The sequence below is a fragment of the Malania oleifera genome, chromosome 4 (assembly GCF_029873635.1).
Source record: "Malania oleifera isolate guangnan ecotype guangnan chromosome 4, ASM2987363v1, whole genome shotgun sequence".
NCBI classification, from domain to species: Eukaryota; Viridiplantae; Streptophyta; class Magnoliopsida; order Santalales; family Ximeniaceae; genus Malania; species Malania oleifera.
In genome coordinates, this window is record NC_080420.1 from 79,669,664 (window position 1) to 79,690,483 (window position 20,820).

Here is a 20,820-nt window from a genome sequence, read left to right on the forward strand (position 1 = left end):
TCAAAAAAGGATAAATCAAAAACATTGAAAGTTGCATTGACCTTATACTCACCGGGTAGATCCAACTTGTATGCATTATCGTTGATCTTTTCTACCACTTGAAAAGGTCCATCACCCCTCGGGTGTAGCTTTGTTTTCCTTTTAGTAGGAAACCTCTCTTTTCTCATATGCACCCATACCCAATCTCCCGGATCAAAAGTAACGAACTTGCGGCCCTTATTAGCTTGAGATGAATATTGTCGGTTCTTCTTTTCAATGTGCTGCCGTGCTTGTTCATGGATCCTCTTCACCAAGTCAGCCTTGTGTCGTCTGTCTAAGCTAGCTATCTCATTCACAGGTAGCGGCATCAAATCCAATGGAGTCAAAGGATTAAAACCATAAACAATTTCAAATGGAGAAAAATTAGTAGAAGCATGCACAGTTCTATTATAAGCAAACTCAACAAGTGGTATGCATTCTTCCCATGATTTTAAATTCTCTTGAATGACCGCACGGAATAAGGTTGCTAAAGTCCGATTAACTACTTCGGTTTGACCGTCGGTTTGGGGATGACAAGTAGTAGAAAACAATAGCTTAGTTCCTAATTTTCCCCATAAAACCTTCCAAAAGTAGCTAAGGAATTTAACATCCCTATCACTCACAATTGTCCTAGGAATGCCATGCAATCGCACAATGTCCCTAAAAAATAAATTGGCTATATTTGTGGCATCATCAGTTTTATGGCAAGGAATAAAATGTGCCATTTTAGAAAATCTATCAACCACCACAAATATAGAGTCCCTACCCCCTTTGGACCTAGGCAAACCTAATATGAAATCCATTGAAATGTCTACCCAAGGTTCACTAGGTACAGGCAAAGGAGTATAAAGGCCATGAGGTAAGACCTTAGACTTAGCTTGTTTACATGAAATGCATCTAGAACACACTCTCTTTACATCTCTACGCATATGTGGCCAAAAGAAGTGTTCATGCAAAATATCTAAAGTCTTTTGTACCCCAAAATGTCCCATCAAACCCCCACTATGTGACTCTTGCACAAGCAATTCTCTTAGGGAGCAGTTAGGCACACAAAGTCTATTCTCCCTAAACAAATATCCATTATTCCTATAGAATTTATGAAAAGCAACTTTATCACATGCCTCATACACATTAGCAAAATCAGAATCTTTAGCATGTTTTCGTTTTCTCCTTGTATATTTGGATGTGTGTCCTTTGTTTATCAACTAACTCCTAGGATGGATAAGTTGGATCCTCGTGCTATAAAATATGCCTTTTTGGGCTACTCATATACGCAAAAGGGATATCGTTGTTAGATGTTACCTTCTTTGAGTCTACACCTTACTACACCCAGTCACTGAGCACTTTTGAGCTTAATGAGTCTCTTCCTTTGCCTAATCCTCTAGATTCTACGTTGCTGTCCTTGCCCAACCAACCATTTAAGTCTTCATTTAGTTCAAGTCCTTATCGTCTAGATCATCCTAATTTGCAAGTATATTGACAATGGCAGCTTCAAGGAAGAGAGTCCCCTCTAGCTTCTACTACCACGCCTTTGGTTTCCTTGTCTGATTATCGTACTTCCCATGATGTTGATCCTCCTATTGTTGTTTATAAAGGTAAATGCTCATGTACTCAACATCCCATTTCCAACTATGTTTCTTATGACTCCTTATCGCCCTCCTATTCTTGTTTTGTTACTGCTCTATCATCTACTACCCTTCCTAAATCTGTTTCGTAAGCCTTAGTCCACTTTGGGTGGAGGGATGCTATGGTTGAAGAGATGAATGCTTTACATGACAATGGTACTTGGGACTTGGTACCTCTTCCTCTTGACAAGTCTGTGGTGGTTGTCATTGGGTTTACACTGTGAAAGTTAACCTTGTTGGTTCTGTAGCTCGTCTAAAGGCCGGTCTTGTTGCTAAGGGATACACTCAGGTGTATGGTCTGTATTATTCTGATACTTTTTCTCTGGTTGCCAAACTTTCATCAGTACGTTTGTTCATCTCCTTGGCTACTAATTATCACTGCCCTCTGTATCAGTTAGATGTGAAAAATGCCTTCTTACATGGTGACCTTGAGGAGGAGGTTTATATGGAGCAACCAACTGGGTTTGTTGCTCAAGGGGAATCAGACTTAGTGTGTTTGCTCAAGAAGGCTTCATATGGTTTAAAATAGTCTCCCAAAGCATGGTTTGGTCGTTTCACTGCTATCGTACTTGAGTTTGGTCTTCAACAATCTGCCGTGGATCATTCCATGTTTTATCGTCATACTTCATTGGGTAGGATCCTTATTGTTTATGTGGATGATATTGTTATTAAAGGTGATGATGATAAAGGTATTCAGAAAGATTTGGGACCATTGAAATACTTTTTCGGTATAGAAGCATCTAGATCTCATATTGGAATTGTTTCATCATGGAGGAAGTATGTTCTTGATCAGCTAGATGAAATGGCTTATTGGGATCTAAACCGGTTGATACACCCATGGATCCCAATAAGAAGTTAATGTCAAATATGAGTAATTTGCTACCTAATCTTGGATAGTACTGGAGGCTCGTTGGAAAGTTGAATTATTTCACAATCACTCGGCCGGATATATCTTTTGCAACAAGTGTTGTGAGTCAATTTCTAGATTCTCTGAGGACAAGTCATTGGGACATAGTAATTTGCATCTTGAGATATCTCAAAGGTGCACCTGGGAGAGGTCTTTTATATCGTGATCAGGGTCACACTTATATCCATGGATATATGGATGCAAATTGGGCTAGATCGCCTTCTGATTGGAGATTCGCCACTGGGTTTTGTATCTTGATTGGTGGTAATTTGGTTTCTTGGAAGAGTAAGAAACAAATTGTGGTGGCAAGGTCAAGTGCTGAATCATAATATAGATCTATGGCTCACACTGCTTGTGAACTTGTCTGGTTGAAGAACATGTTGGAAGAAAGGGGTTTTTCGCATTCTCAGCCTATGAAGTTGATGTGTGACAATCAAGCTGCTCTTCATATTGCATCCAACCTGGTCTTTCATGAGTGGACAAAGCACATTGAAGTTGATTGCCACTTTGTTTAGGAGAAACTTGTGTAGAAGCTCATTACAACCGCTTATGTGTAGTCGGACATGTAGCTTGCTGATTTGTTTACCAAAGTGATGTGGGGTGCTCATGTTAAATTCATTTATAACAAGCTAGGAGCATATGACATTTATGCTCCAGCTTAAGGGGGATTGTTAGAGGTTATTTATGTATTTTTGTATTATTATTATTGAGTGCGTTAGTATGTTAATTAATGAGAGTTAGTAAGAGTATCATTGTCTTTAGAATGTATTTAATTTGTATTATAAATAGAGGGACAGACCTATGTTCAAGTTTGGTCATTCATTTTAATCAAATCTTAACAGATACCATGTTGAGGAATTGGGTAAATTGGAAGACAATCACAATGATAGGTCTCTCCCTCTATTTATAATATATGTTGAGTACATAACAATGACCACATTACCATTATTAACTCACACTTACTAATATAGCAATGACACACATTAGTAACACTCAAAGACTGGCTACTAGAAACAAGGTCCTTTCACCCAAGGAAGCCACAACCCTCATTTTTAAACTTTGCAGTGTTTCAAACACAACCCATGCATGGCATCACAGCACAGCTTTCATATTTCCAGATTTTTCACACAACAACAATCAATAGCTGCGTGCACCCCCAGTCTTGGTTTATTGTTAGTCGGCCAGGTTTCAGCTAATAGTATGTCTTTAAAATTCATTATATGCTGTTCAATTAGTTCCAAATCGGACATTATTTAAAATAACTATTTCCCTTATGAACACCAAATAAAAATTCCAAGCTACTATTTCCCAAATCTGACATCATATATATACTCAGCATGAATTTATTCAACATAATACAAACTGCAACAGCTATGCAAGATATGCAATTTAATTAAGACTTGACATGAGCTAAATGGTAGGTTTATTGTTTATCACATGTTACCTCTATCCAAGCTTTAATCAATAATAGTCCTTTGGGTTTTTGATTGGTTATGATCCAAGTCTCTTCTTGTTCTAACAATTGTTTTGGCAGCCTGCTGTTCTTTTCTTTGCCAATTTGCTTTGGTGCTTGAAAATTGAAATCACCAAGTGGTGGGCTGCATACCTGCATCTATTCAATAAGTAGAAAGAAAAAAAGCATCTAATGTTAAAAAGTTAAAAACTGGAACTATTGTTAGGCCTTGATACAGATCCTACTCTAATCTCCACATCCCTTATCCCCTGATTATCTTTTCTGTCTGCATATCTTTTCTGTTACCTAAAAAATGCAAACAACAGAAAAAACAGGGGCAGCCCGTCGCACAAACGTCCTGCATATGTGGGTTACGATGAAGAGGGTAGACCACGATGGGTCTATAGTACACAGCCTTACCTTGCATTTTTTCAAGAGGCTGTTTCCATGCGTTGACCTGTGACCTCCAGGTCACACGACAATAACTCTACCATTGCTCCTAGGCTCCCCTTCAAACAATAAAAAAAACAAAAGAAAAAAAATGGAATTCTTTTGGATATTCCTGTGAACATTGTTGTGTAAATTGAAAAACCTAGTCACAGCAAGAGGTCTCCCTCACATTTTATGATACAAGTACTCACAATGACCATAATACCCTCACTAACTCATGGTTACTAACATAGGTAATAATACTAAATAACTAGTCATAGCAATAGGTCATTGTGTTGTGTAAATTGAAAAATGTAGTCACAGTTGTTACAAAATATTTATCTGGTATCATCCCATATCATCCAACAAATCACCTGTCAGTAATTTTTCGTTATGATCCATGGATACATCAACAGGTTTGGATCTCAACAACCTAGTCTCATTAAAAAATCTAGAACATAATTTCTATGTGACAAAATGGTCTCTACATGAATCTGGATACTTCTATACCGAAGTAGTATTTTAATGATCCCAAATCATTGGTATGACATTTTGTGCGTGGAGAATGCTTTAGGCTCTAAATACCAGATCAAGAAATCTAAATATCATCTATATACATAGCCAACAAAATTCTAGTTGCAGCAATATGGTGATAGAACACAAAGTGATTTACCGCATATTGCTCAAGGAAAAACTCAAGTACCTGTGAAATGATACTTTGGGAGATTACATAATAGGATTTCTTCAGTTGATACGCCAGTGATGACTACCTTTGCGCATTGTTGCTCTATATAGACCTCTTCCTGAAGATCAACATATAGGAAGGCATTCTTCACATCTAACTGAAGCAAAAGCCAATGACAAATGGTGATTAGGAGATAAAAAGGCAGACTAGCAACTCGGGTGGGAAAATGTGTCATAATAGTCCAGCCCATGCGCTTTAGTATATCCTTTGACAAAAAAGGTTGACTTCCACTGTGTATACCCAGCAACATCCAACCAGAGACTTATTAGCCCAGAAGAGGCACCATTTCCCAACTATTGTAAGGCAGACATCATTGTAAGACATATCTCTTCAACCATGGCAGGCCTCCAACCATAGTGGGATAGGGCTTCAGCATAGACTTGAGAAGGGAAACAATCAATAAAGTTGAGTACAGTAGTATTAGTAGAAGGATGACAAGAAATCATATCAGAATAAATTAGAGATTAGATGTTGTGTACATGTGTGCTTACCTTTCTGAACATGGCATTAGGTTCTGGAGAGGGCTCTTCTCCTTTGAGTCTTTGTTGCCTATGTAGCCACAAATAAGGACGATCCAAGTGATGAAGAAGGATTAAACTAATATGACAACGTGGGTGGGGTGGGGGGGGGGGGGGGGGAATATACCAGAATTTGAAAAACTAGGTAGAGGAAAGGACTAACGAAAATCAGCAGGACTCTAGGAATTGGAACAATATGGTGTGTACTCAAAGAAGGTAACATTTGCAAAGATAATGATAGGTGCAAAGTAGGATTATAACAACGACATCCCTTTTGAATACAAAAGTAGCCTAGAAAATATATTTGATGGCACAAGGATCCAACTTATTCACTCCTAGAGTTATTTGATGGACGTAGGATGCACACCCAAATTTATGGGGAGGAAGTGAATCAAAGGAACATTCAGGAAGAGAACCGATAAGGGAGATAAAGGGATTGCGCAACCCTAGTATATGCTGACAGCTCCCATGATTTTCAATCTGAATTGCTTCCTTATTCAATCACATAGAAGATAGAGAGATTGTCCAATGATAGAGATAGAGAGAGATGGACTCACTTGAAAGATGATCGAGATGGGTCTGATGTGAATAATAACTTCATTGCTGCAGCAAAACTACAAAGGTGCATCATCTCTTGGTCTTGACTTGATGCCAATGGCTGATGAGACAGCCGAAGAGGAAGTGTTAGTTTGTTAGATTACCACTTTATCTAAAAGCTTAAGCTATTAGGCTGTGAGCCAACAATGTATATCAAGCTTCAGCACTCCCACACATGTGCAGCCTGACAGCACATGCAGAAATAAATACACAATAAATAACACCCATGATAGGGAATATAATAATTTTTTTAAAACACGACACATAAACACGGGCAACAAAACTAGAACCCAAGGTGTCCTGGTAACCAGCTCAAATACCTAGTTAAATTATCACTTCACCTAAAAACTTAAGCTGTGTTAGATTGTTGGCCAACAATGTATACCAAACTTTAAAAGGAACACTTACTGGAGTCAGCCTAGACAATGATAAATGTGTTTGTCATCACTTCACCTAAAGGTTTAAGTTGCTAGGTTGTGATCCAACAATGCATATCAAGCCGTAACAATCCTCCACACATTAGCCTGATTGCACATGAGGGGCAACCAAATGATGAACAAAACCATTAAGAGAAATGAGATAATTTTTAACAATCACACAATAAACACAGGAAACAAGAATATAACCTTGGGCCTCCTGGTTATGGCTATGATAGAATATGTAATCATTTCACTTAAAATCTCAAGTGGTTATGTTGTTGGCCTACAATGTATCAAGCCTTGACAAAATGGTTTTGTGTGTATGACCATTCATTTGCATTCTCTTTAGTAATTAGCTAATTACAGTTCTCCATATGATGCTGCTTCATGAACTTTTTAACTTATTGTCTAGCTACCATTATTCCATTTATCTATCTTCTTTTTCCTTCTATTTTTTTTTCCATCTCTGGCTTTTATTGTAGGTTATTTGCTGTCAGATTTTGTATTCTAGTAGTATACTTTATTATTTCTTCCAGTACTCATAATTATTTCTAATTTTCAGCCATACTGGCAGCCACATAACAGGGCAGTTGCAAGGAGAATACAAAACATGGGATGGAGAACTGATGGTGGTCTTTGGCTTCTTGTACGTGGTGGGGGACTCTATCTCAGCAAAGGCTTAGGGGTAAGAGAAGTGTTGTATATTCTGGTCATAAAATGTAATAAAGGGATCTTCTAAATTTGCATGCACTTACACACGATTTCGTTCCTTTTTTCTAGACCTTACAGGTTCTTCATGGATATTTTTAGATGCATTGTGGGGGCATGTTTAGATTTTAGTAGTAAAAAATAGTTGCTGGTTTCGGAAAAGCAGTTGATTTTCAGCCAAACAAAATAATGCAAAAGAAAAAAAAAATCATTTTATCTTTTTAAAAACGAGAAAAATGCTTAAAAACTTGGTGTTTCCTTTGTTTTTGTTTATTTATTTATTTATTTATGTTTTTTTAGAAGCTATAATATATATGTATTTATGCGATCATATGTAAAATATATGGGATAACCCATAAGCACAAGGTTTGATAATAAAAACGCATGAACTGATTATATTATTGTAGTATGCCACTATTTTTAACTTGGAAATTTTTTATTTGAAATTCAAAATAAAAAGCACATATAGGAAATTTATAGATATTAAGGACTGATTGACGGAGCATAGAAGCTGTATGGTCATAGAATCCATCTAGATGGCAAAAGATGTTTCCGCTTTTTAATGCTTGCTCAATGAGTTCTAGAAAATGAGGAGGTCCCTAACGGCTAAACCTCCTTTGTTCACATCCTCCATGTTTGAATATTTATGTATGTGGTCTTAAATCTTCACGAAATTATCAAGATTTTTTTTTTTTCGAAATGTTCTCTTCCACTGCATACGAAATCGAAATGGCATCAATTTTTGTCTTACAATATTTCCATAAAAATTTCCACACATCATCCAAAATTTATTGAAATCTTGAAATTTTAGCAAAAAATTTCGAAATTTTGAGAATTTGACCGAGCAGAATTTCATTGAAATTGAAGTTTGAGATTCAAAACCCAAATTGAAATCTCTCTTTTAATGAAGCTTTTCTTTTTTAAAAAAAACTTAAAAATAAGAATTATTATGAGGAAGATATGAATGATGACTTCTAAACTACTGAAATTTTATGCAAAATTAAACTTCAATACTAGTTATTATTATTTATTTGATATTTTATGTCTAAATTAGTTGTATTTTTGCATAATGTTTTAGGGGCCATATGGTATCATTGTCAAAAATTATGAAAACAAAAACAATAAGTGAAGGCTACAAACTAGAAGCAAAAACTAGAAACTTAAAACCTATTTGGTGAATATTTCTAAAACTAACAAATTTAAAACTTGATTGAGCATGTGCTCATTTTTTTGTTTGAACCATATAACAATTTAAAAATATACTTAAAATAATAAAAATATAAATTTAAAAGTATTATAATTTACTTAATTATTATATTTCTAAACTCATTGTTTAGTGCTACAAGAACAATCGCATTGTACATGACACTTGAAAAATTGTAAAAATATTTTTTTAAATGATTTTTTTTTTCACAATTTTAGAAAACTAGTGATATTTTTATTTCAATTATATTTTAAATTCACACTGTCATTTGACTTTAAATTTAATAAAAAATTATACGTAAAATGAATGGTTTAATTCACAAAAGTTAAATCTAGATATTAAAGTATTTGGGAAAATTGCCAAAACAACTTAAAACCACAAAATCTGATTCAGTTTTTGCAGAAGTAGTTGAAAACCGACAATATAAACAAAAACCTTGCAACGTAAACAAACATGTTGTCATAATCTGTGTATAGAAAAAAAAAAAAAAAAAGAAACAAAAATGATACCAAAACTGAACCTAGCTTTTTAAATTGATTTATGAATTTCATTTATATTAATTGGATATGTTAAATATGAATATTTTATTATAGTTCTTGCACCTTATACATCAAATACTTGTCACTGATATATTTTTTTTACAATATTCTAGTGCTAAATCTGGAATTGTTTATGTTTATTAATGGTTTCTAATGTTCCATTAAAAAAAAAAAAATTCCCTGCTTTGCTAATTTCCATCATTTTTAAGATCAAAATTGAAATTGACATTGGCATGAAAACTTCCTTTGAAATGTTAGTCTATTGTGATATGTTCTTTGTAGCCATGCATGAGTAGTTTTGATACTATCTATGTTCAATATTATGACAAGTTAATTAGAGATCCAAGAGCAACAGGTAAGTTTATCTAGTTCTCAGCTGTGCATTTGGTCAAGGCTCAATAATTAGTTTTGTTGTTGAATTAAGCTATGATAGTTTTGTTTTTAGCATATTATTGGATTGAACTATGATTAGGTGCTCTTTTCACCTTCCCTTATATTGTTTAATTTTCCAAGTACAACTGCTTTTCAAAATTTCAGATTTCAGAAGAGTTTGAAGAAGTTCCTGTACAAAGTCGAGGTTTTGGCATTCTTGATGTTGGGTACCGCTCAAAGGTAAGATTGTGTCATTTGGTGTTGGTTGTTGAATAGCTTGACATACTCTGTTGTCCAACCACCTAATAGCTTAAGCTTTTAGTTCTAGTGATGGTTTAACAATTGCAAAAACAAAAAATAATTCAACATGCATCCTCGTAGAACATGCTTTTGTTCCTATTGTATGGTAAGGGATTCTTTGGAACCACTTATGCAGAAGTGTTTTTCAGAAAAAGTGCTGATAATAAGTGTTGAACTGGAAAATGCTAAAAGTTACTGGTTCTGAAGTGCTGATAATAAGTGTTGAACTGGAAAATGCTAAAAGTTACTGGTGGTGTTTGTTTATATTTAAAATTAAAAACACTAATATTTTATAATTAACAATTTCTTAATAATTTTTTAATTATTTTTGTTTAACATTTAAATATTTTCTATTAAATAAAATAATGTAGATTGTTATTTTTAATTAACAATAATTTTGTTATTAATATATATTTATTACATATGACGATCATATTAATTTATGATAAAAATAATATTATTAATTAAATTTTAAAAATTTATTTATTTTAATGTTAATTTAAATTAATAGATGATTCTTCTTTGTTCTTGAATTGAATAATATTTCATTAATAACTAATATGTCATCATACATAGTAAAATAATATATGATTATTTTTTAAATATATTTTTTATAAAAATATTAATACTTTATAATTAAAATTTTAGTTGATAATTATATTAATTTTTCTAATTAAAATTTAAATATTTTCTATTAGTTAAAATAATATAATATTATTTTTTAATTAACAATAATCTTGTTATTAATGTATACTTATAGCATATTATTATCACTTTAATTTATGTTTAAAATAGTTAATAATTGAAATAAAAAAATTAATTTAATTAATTTTAATTTAAAATTGTAGATGGTTCTTTTCATCCATTCCAAAATTGAATTATATTTCGTTAATAATTAATATGTTATAATATATAATAAAATAATATATCATTATTTTCTAATATATTTGAAATAAAAATATAATATTTTAAATTAAAAAATTATATAATAATTATGTTAATTGTTATTTTTAATTAACATTTAAGTTAGAAACGAGGGTCTCAAAAAATCAAGTTGGTTTATGCTTGGGTGGTTTGACTATAGTATCTTTTAAGAAGATGAATGGAAAAGTTTAGGGTAGTAAGAGGAACTTGCATATGGTTTTAATTGAAATAGAGAAAGCCTATTACAGGGTACTAGGGAAGTTCTATGGGGGGTTTTAGAAAAAAGGGAGTATGCAGTTGGTATTAATGCCATAAGGATATGCGCAATGGAGTAATGACTAGCATTAGGACCACAAGTGGCAAGTCTATTTCCAATCAAAATTGGTGTACATCAAGGATCAGCTTTGAATTCTCCTCTTTTTGCACTAATGATCGATAAACTTACTAGGAGTATACAAAATGAATTTCCATGCTAATGTTGTTTGCGAATGATATTGTCTTGATTAATGAAACTAGGGATGGAATAGAATTTAAGTTAGAATTATGTGGAGAATCTTTAGAATCTAGAATTATGGGGAGAATCTTTAGAATCTTGACGTTCAGGATAAGTAGAAATGAGGCGGAATATATGAAATGTAATTTCAGTCACGGTGGAAGGAATATTGGAGAAAACATCAAACTTGATAGTCAAGAAATTAATAGCACTACTAATTTCAGCACCTTGGATCTTTTATGTAAGTTGAAGGAGAAATCGATGAAGAGGTTATACATGGAGTGTAAACAGGGTGGGTAAAATGGAGAAGTTCTTGGAGCGTGTTGTGTGATCGTGGTATGCCTTTAAAATTGAAAGGAAAGATTTATAGGATGACTATAAGATTGGTTATGCAATATGGATTAAAATGTTAGGCAACTGAGAAACAACATATCCAAAAAGTAAAAATTGCTGAAATAAGAATGCTAAGGTGGATTGGGTGGTATAACATTGAAAGAATTAAGGAATGATTATATTTGTGGTAAGTTAGGTCTAGCACTTGTAGATGATAAGATAAGGGACAGGTAGCTCAGATGGTTGGACATCTACAACGAAAGTCAGCTAGTGCACCAATGAGGAGGAGTGAGCTAGTTAGAAGGCATAGGGGTAGACATAAATTAACTTGGAATGAAATGACGAGTAAGGATTTTATAGCCTTTAAATTGTTGGAGGAAATTGCCTATGATTGTGTAAATTGACGGGAAAGAATTCATGTAGCCAAGTTAAGGCTTGGTTTGTTGCCGTTGTATTATTATATGGTCAAGGTTAAGAAAGAGTATGTACAAACTTAGCGGGGATACTAAATCCTTAAAAGGGAATAAAAAACAAAAGTAAAAACTCAAAAAGAAAAAAAATAAAAGCAAACAAAAAAAGATTTGCTCAGCCTAGAAATCCCCTCTTTAATCCTTTCCTACCATAGTTCACCAAACACTTCAAATTAGCTAATTCCCTTTGACCCTTCTTCAACTTTGATTTTCCACCATCAAGCCTAACTTCATTTCCTCCTTGATCAGACAACGTAAGGCCCAAGTCATCTTACAAACTTTGAGTTTCAATGTCCTTCCTAGAAATTTCTTGAACTAGAGTAGGCAAAATTCCATCCTTAACCTTTTGTTCATCTTTAGGGGCCTCATCTTCAACCATATTAATTCCCTTTAAGCCTTCTCAAGGTGTAGGTAGCACATATGGTATATCCTCGATGCGATCAATAGAAGAATTGGAGGAAAATCCACACTAATCTTGAATATGATCCAAAAGTAAACTTTTCTCACATTCAAAGTCACTACTCCCAATGCTATCCTCGTCCGAAACATCTCCCCATCTCTCACTATCCTTACTCAATTTGGCCTTCTCGCTGATTGGCTCCTCTACTATACTTAGAACACCATTGGAAACTCTCTTAATAATTTTATGTATTTTCTCACTAGAGGAATCTCACTTATCTTTATTAAATTTCCTCCCTTCAAAACCTATCTGCACTTCCTTATGGCGAACGTAAGCCTTTCCATTCCTTGAGTTATCCTAGTTGATTCCCTTACCAACTAGATTTCCAACTAACCCATAAATGAAGTCTTGGTTTATAAACTTACAAGAATTAAGATTCTTAGAAATAGAACCCCCCCCTTCCATGCTTAGAACTCCCCTTAATATCATGCTTGTCTTTCCATGGAGAAGCAACATGCCTTCCTACTTCCATCGCCTGCTCTTTACTATTATTGGAGCATCCCTCCTTATGGCCGTCAAGGATGTTATTGAAGGACGAGCATAACTTAGGGCCAATCGGAGCACATTGTACCTCATTTGAAGATTAGTGTCGTTCATCTTGCTTTTTATTTGAAGAATGTTGAACTCTTGTAACCTGACAAGTCTTGGGTGGAAGGGCTTCCTTATGGTTTGGAACCTATAAAGACTTTTGGGCTTGCCCAAATAATTGGCTCGTTTGCTCATAGCTTGTAGAGAATCTCTCACTAAAGCCCAATATTAATTCATAAGATTGCTCTTGGGCCTCCTTAGCCACAAAGAGTTTTATTTTTTTCAAACAGCTAGGCTAAATCTATAGTGTTCGACAGTAAGCCAAGCCCAACACACTCAATCTTCATCTTGTTCTCCTTGTGACGAAAAACCCTAGCCACCTTTGATCTCAACTGTTCAGCGAAAGCTGTTGAGATTTTTGATTAAATGAATGACCTAACTCAAAGATAGGTCTCTCCCTCTATTTATAATACAAATCAAATACATTCTTAATGACCATAATACCCATACTAACTCTCACTAATTAACATAACACTAGCACACTTAATAAATTATACTAAAAGACTAAAATAACCATTAACACTCCCCCTCAAGCTAGAGCATAAATATCATATGCTTCAAGTTTGTTATTAAAAAATTTAACATGAGCACCCCCCTAAGCTTTGGTAAACAGATCAGCAAGTTGCATATCAAACTTCATATAACTGGTAGTAATGAAATCTGCACAAGTTTCTTCTGAAAAAAATGGCAATCAACTTCAATGTGTTTCGTTTGCTCATGGAAGACTGGGTTGGAGGCAATATGAAGAGCAACTTGATCATCACACATCAACTCCATTGATTGAGAATAGAAAAATAAATTCTTCCAACATGTTCTTCAACCAAACAAGTTCACGCGTAGTGTGAGCCACAGCTCTATACTTTGACTCAACACTTGACCTGGCCACTATAATTTGTTTCTTACTCTTCCAAGAAACCATATTACCACTAGCCAAAATGTAGTACCTGGTTGTGGATCTTCAGTCAGAAGGTGACCCGACCCAATTTGCGTCTATATATCCCTAAATATAAGTGTGACCTTAATCTTGATATAAAAGACCTCTCCTAAGTACACCTTTGAGATATTTCAAGATGCTAATTACTACGTCCCAATAACTTGTCCTTAGAGAAATTAGAAATTGACTCACAACACTTGCTGCAAAAGATATGTCTAGTGGAGTGGCTATGAGATAATTTCACTTTCCAACAACCCTCCAGTATTGTCCAGAATTAGGCATCAAATCACCCATATTCGACACTAGCTTGCGGTTAGGATCCATGGGTTTATCAAGTGGTTTAGATCCCAATAGCCTAGTCTCATCCAACAGATCAAGAACATACTTTCTTTGTGACAAAATAATTCCCATATGAGATTTGGATGCTTCTATACCCAATAAGTGTTTCAATAATCCCAAATATTTGGTTTGAAACTTAGTCTGTATAAAATGTTTAAGGCTTTGAATACCTTGATCATCATCACTTGTAGCTACAATATCATGCACATACATAATAAGAAGGATCCTATTTGATGAAGTATGACAATATGACATAGTGATCCAATACACACCGTTGAAGGCCAAACTCAAGTACTACAACATTGAATCAACCAAAACACGCCCTGAGAGACTATTTTAAACCATGAAATTTTTTTTAAACCATACAATGTCTTCTTGAGCCAACACACTAAGCTTGACTCTCCCTTGAGCAACAAGCCTAGGTTGTTGCTCCATATTTACTTCTTTCTCAAGATCACCATACAAGAAGACCTTCTTCACATCTAAGTGATGCATAGGCCAGTGACAAGTGGTAGCCTAGGAGATGATTAGACATAATGATATAAGTTTGGAAATCAGGGAAAAGGTGTTCGAGTATTTCATACCATACACTTGAGTATACTCCTTACAACAAGACGAGCCACATAACCATTAGGGTTGACTTTCATAATGTATATCCAGCAACAACCAACCACAAACTTGTTAGGAGGAAGAGATACCCAAGTCCCAAGTATCATTGTCTTGTAAAGCATTCATCTCTTTAACCATGGCATTCCTTTACCTAGAGTGGGCTAAGGCTTCCAAAACCAATTTAGGAAGGGTAGCAGATGATAAAGTAGTAACAAAACAATAAGAGGAGGGTGATAAGAAGTCATAGAAAGCATAGTTGGAGATGGGGTGTTGTGTATATGTGGGAAATATGACCATCAGATGAGGAAACCAAAGGTGCGGTAGTAGAAGCTAGAAGGGACTCTCTTCCTTGGAGACACCGTCGTGAATACACTTACAAAATAGGACGATTGAGATGATGAGAAGGACTCAAACTACATGGAGACACATATGGTTGGTTGGTTAAGGATAACAAACTAGAATTTGGAAGATTAGGCAGAGGAAGAGACTCATTAAGATTAGGGGTGTAATCAGTTCTATTCGGTTCGGGGTCAGTGGTGGATTTCCTTTGTGTGTCCTTCTAGGCGTGCTCTTAGGGGAAATTTTTGGGATGAGCTATATTTTGTTTATGGCTTATGCTTGCAGAGGTGGTTAGTGGGGCGGTAATTTTAACGCAATCAGGTTCCCTTAGGGAAAAAAAGGGGGGGGGGGGGGGGGTGGTGGTGGTGGTGGTAGGGTTAGTATCTCTATGAAAAAGTTTGATTTGGTTATCAGGGAGTGTTGGTTGAGAGATTTTCCTTTGGGCAATGCCAATTTTACATGGTCAGTGGGTGGGGCTAGGGAGCTTACTAGTAGAATCAATAGGTTCTTGTTTTCCATTGACTGGGAGGATGAGTTTCCTAATCTTTCTCAAGTTAGTGTTACCTAGACCCACTCTGATCATTTTCCTATTCTGTTGGAATCTAGGAAAGTGCCTTGGGGTCCCACCCTCTTTAGGTTCAAGAATATGTGGTTAAAGCATGGTTCCTTGTAGACCTTGGTTAGGGACTCGTGGATTGTGGGTGTGGAAAGGGGTTGGGAGGGGTTTAGATTTATGCAGAAATTGAAGAAAATTTGAAAGTGTGGAATAGAGAGGTGTTTGGAGATATTAGGATTAAAAAGTCTATTATGCTAGGAGATTTGGAAGAGTTAGATAGAAAGGAAAGAGTGATCCTTTCTTGGGAGGAAGAGCTTAAAAAGGTTCTCTGAAGAACAAATTGGAAGAGCTAATTTTAAAGGATATGAAAAGTTGGAGGCAGAAGACAACGTTTAAATGGGTTAGAGATGGTGAATGTAATTTTAAATTTTTTCTTAGGATAGCCAACGGAAAAAAATAAGATTTTTACTAGGGAGTTGGAGGTGGAAAAGGGGGATTATTATGTCATATCCTAATGTAATTGCCTATGAGATCACTGATTTTTATTATAATTTGTATATTGAGAAGGATGAGAGTAGATTGATGGTGGAAGGATTAGAGTGGGATCCTTTGCCTGTTGCTAAGATAGCTTGGTTAGAGAGACCTTTTGAAGAAGAGGAAGTTAGGTCTAGAATGAGATAGCTTCTTGTGGAAATAATTCTCATTAATCGTAACATAGGTACAGGTCTGTATAAATAGATGTATAGCAGAAGAATAGAAGGACAGAACCAAGAAGGAAAGAACCAAAGATGCTAACTTCTAAGGAAACTAAATATTCTAGGATATTCACACATTTACAACTGAGATTCTCTTAGAAAAAAATGGAAAGTTGACTAAACAGATTTGAAACTTTCCAACACTCCCCCTCAAGCTGGCTTGAAGATATCTTCCATGGCCAGCTTGCTAATGAAGTTTTCAAACTGTTTCTTCGACAGTCCCTTTGTCAATATGTCTGCTACTTGCTCAGTTGTCGAGATATATGGCAGACAGATTCCTCCCTCATCTATTTTCTCCTTGATAAAATGCTTGTCTACCTCCACATGTTTAGTTCTATCATGAAGAACTGGATTGTTAGCAATAGCTATTGCAGCTCTATTGTCACAATACAGTTTCATATGTAGTCAATTAGTAATCTTTAATTCTTCCAGCAACCTTTTGATTCATAGTGCTTCACAAATTTCATGAGCAACAACCCTAAATTCTGCCTCTGTACTACTCCTTGCCACCACATTTTGTTTCTTGCTGCGCCATGTTACTAGGTTTCCTCCAACAAAGGTGCAATAGTCAGAAGTTGATCTTCTATCAGTGATACTTCCAGCCCAATCTGCATCAGTTGTATACTTCAACCTGTAAATTCCCATGTCCTCCAAATAATAAACCTTTACCTAGAGTCCCTTTTAGGTACCTTAGAATCCTGTACGCAGCATCAAAATGCTCGGGTCTTGATGAGTGCATAAATTGACTTACCATGCTTGTTGCAAAGGTTATGTTAGGACGTGTATGAGAGAGATAAAGGAGTTTCCCTACCAATCTTTGGTATTGCTCTCTGTTGATCACTTCTTCAGCTTTAGATGGTTGGAGTTTTATGTTCGGCTCTATAGGTGTTTCTGCTGCATTGCACCCTAGCAGATCTATTTCTCCAAGTAAATCAAGCACATTCTTGCGTTGGGAAACAAAAATTCCTTTCTTTGACCTTGCAAATTCCATACCAAGGAAATACTTCAAGTTGCCTAAGTCTTTGATCTTAAATTCCTGAGCAAGGATCTTCTTTAACCTCTTTAACTCATTGCTATCATCACCTGTCAGAATTATATCGTCTACATAGATAATAAGGATAGCCATTTTACCTTCACTCGTGTGTTTATAGAACATAGTATGATCGGCTTGACCTTGGCTTAGCCATGACTCTTTACTACCTTCCCAAAGCTTTCAAACCAAGCTTTAGGAGATTGTTTGAATGATTTCCTCAATGTGCACACCTTGCCTTGGTCACCTTTCCCTTCAAATCCTGGCGGTAGATCCATAAAGACTTCCTCCTCTAAGTCTCCATTTAAGAAGGCATTCTTCACATCTAGTTGATATAAGGGCCAGTTAGAGTGAGCTGCTAAAGAGAGCGACACACGGATTGAGTTCATCTTGGCTACAGGAGCAAATGTTTCTTGGTAGTCAATTCCATATGTTTGAGTGAACACCTTTGCCACAAGTTCTTCTCTGTACCTTTCTATACTCCCATCAGCCTTGAATTTTACTGTAAATAACCATTTACAGCCAACGGTCTTCTTCCCCTCCGGTAGGTCACCAATTTCCCAAGTGCCGTTAGCAATTAGTGCATCCATCTCTTCTTGAACAACCAATCTCCATTCCGGGTGATCTAGTGCTTCCTGATTATTCCTTGGAATAAAAAGATGAGAAACATTTGAAGTAAAGGCCTTATGAGAATCGGAGAGTCTATGATAGGATAGATGGTTAGAAATAGGATGTGTGGTACAGGTTCTAACTCCTTTCCTAAGGGCAATGGGCAGGTCAAGATAAGAAGAATTATCAAAATAAGGATCTGGAGAAGAAAAAGTACCTGGAGTATGTGAAGGAGGACCAACTTGTGTAGGTGATGATGTTTGGCCTTGCTATAGACTTGAAGAAGGAGCTCTATTATTCTGATGATTTCTTCTTCTGGTATAAACACGAAGCTCAGATGAGGGAATATTTAATAGTACTTCTCCCCTTGTTTGTGAATCAGGTATGTCTTGTATAGGTAGACTAGGATTTCCATTATTTTCGCTAGTTAAAGTATCGGTTTCTTGACCCTTTAAAGAGTGGATGTCAACGTCAAGGAAAACATTTGGAAGAGGCTTATAGGTTTGCCAGAACTCATCTTCAGTCTCCTTTTTCTCCCCTTGAAGATAGTTATGGCCAAAAAAGGGCTGGTTTTCAATAAAAACAACATCCATACTGATATGAATTTTTTTGGTCTGAGGGTTAAAACATTTGTACGCTTTTTTATTAGGAGCATATCCAAGGAAAACACTTTTTTCTGCCCTAGGATCAAGCTTGGATCGAAGATTGGTAGGCATATGAACAAAAACAGTGCATCCAAACACTTTTTGTTGTAGGTCTGATCTTATCTGAGATAACATGCAGTTAAAATAGCATCACCCCATAGATATTTAGGAACTTGCATTGAAAACAATGCCATTTTGTTGTGGCGTGTCACGACAAGTAGATTGAAGTTGAATACCCTTTGTTGAAAGAAACGTCCTAAACATTTGTTAAAATATTCAGTACCATTATCAGTTCTAAGGATACTGATTTTCGCTTGGAATTGGGTTTCAACCATATTATAAAAATCCTGAAAAAAATTTTCAACCTCAGATTTGTCACACAATAAGTACACCCAACACAAACGTGTATGATCATCAATAAAGGTAACAAACCATTTCTTACCATAAGTAGTAGTGATTTTTGAGGGACCTCAAACATCACTATGAATTAAATAAAAAGGTTTGGAAGAATGATAAGCTTTTGATTGATAGGTGCTTCAGTGACTTTTGGATATGTGGCAAACATCACAATGAAGAGAATTGCAATCTAGTTTTTTAAATAAGCTAGGAAACAAATGTCTTAAATAGAGAAAACTAGGATGTCCTAGTCTAAGATGCCAAAGCATTATTTGTTCATATACAGAAACATAACTAGTACTACTACCCAAACCTTGAGCTTGTTTATTGTTGAATAAAGTCTCATCGAAGTAGTAGAGTCCATCAATCATCCTAGCACTGCCAATCATCCTCCCTGAGAGTTGGTCCTGAAATTCACAATGGGAATCAAAGAAAATGACACAACAATTAGAATTCCGTGAGAGTTTACTAACAGACAGAAGGTTACAAGCAAGTTTAGGGACGTGAAAGACAGATTTGAGTTCTATTTTTTTCAAAAATTTGGACAGAATCTGTTCCAGCAATGGATGAAAAACTTCCATCTGCAATTCTAATATTTTTATTATGAGAACAAGGAGCATAAGATCGAAACGATTGAGAGGTACTAGTCATGTGATCAAATGCACCAGAATCAATAATCCATGGTGCAAGATTTAAGCAACAAGGGTAGGCACTAGAGTTATCACCTGTTTGGGCCAATGAACCAATAGGAAGACTAGAGGCAGAAGTAGATTTCAATAGTTCAAGAAGATGATCCACTTGCTCAGCACTTAGGAAATTAGCTTCATTGGCTTTAGGGACTGCATGATTGCTGTCAGAGGGTCCAGATTTGTTGCTCTTCTCGTTTGCTGGCTTTCCGTGGAGTTTCTAGCAATTTTCTCGAGTGTGGCGTGACTTATTGCAATAGTCACACCCAAGGTCTTAAATTTCGATTTTGACTCAAATTTCGAAGCTCCAAAAGTACAGAAATTTTGACGGAAATTTCGATTTCGATTTGAAAAAATAACGGAAACTAGTAGTAAAACATGGAATTCTTTGTGAAACTTTAGAAATGGTTAATATATTACAAATTAAATACATCTATATTTTGTATAGGGTGGAAAAGTTTTAAAATAGTATTTGTATCAAACATGTTTGTAAGATAATGTACGTTAAACATATTCAGTTAATGCAAATGAAATTCATAATTCATTTAAATATTATTTATTATACAAATATTGATAATTTAGACATGAATGGTTAAATAAAATATATTACTATAAATTTATTTTTTCATATAATTTCAAAAGCACTTGTGGTAACCTTTTGTTTCAATAAAATAAATTAAAAGAGAAATTTCACTTCACTCTTGAATCTCTCGTTTGAATTTCGACGAAATTTCATTGTGTAGTTAAAATTTTGACAAATTTCCCTAAAATTTCGAGGTTTTGATAAATTTTGGATGATTCGTTGAGATTTCGACGGAAAT

At 35.2% G+C, this 20,820-nt stretch overlaps 1 protein-coding gene across 2 annotated transcripts in view; it reads left to right on the forward strand.

Moving 5' to 3' along the window:
• The window catches only part of LOC131152726 (photosystem II stability/assembly factor HCF136, chloroplastic), a 77,992-nt gene that overhangs the window by 32,181 nt on the left and 24,991 nt on the right, over positions 1-20,820 (forward strand). The window contains exons 5-6 of one of the 2 annotated variants that reach the window (XM_058104560.1): positions 7,274-7,396; positions 9,700-9,774. In XM_058104560.1, coding sequence (XP_057960543.1) covers positions 7,274-7,396; positions 9,700-9,774 — 198 coding nt within the window. The remainder of the gene's footprint in view (positions 1-7,273; positions 7,397-9,699; positions 9,775-20,820) is intronic. The other variant, XM_058104559.1, reaches the window with a different exon arrangement.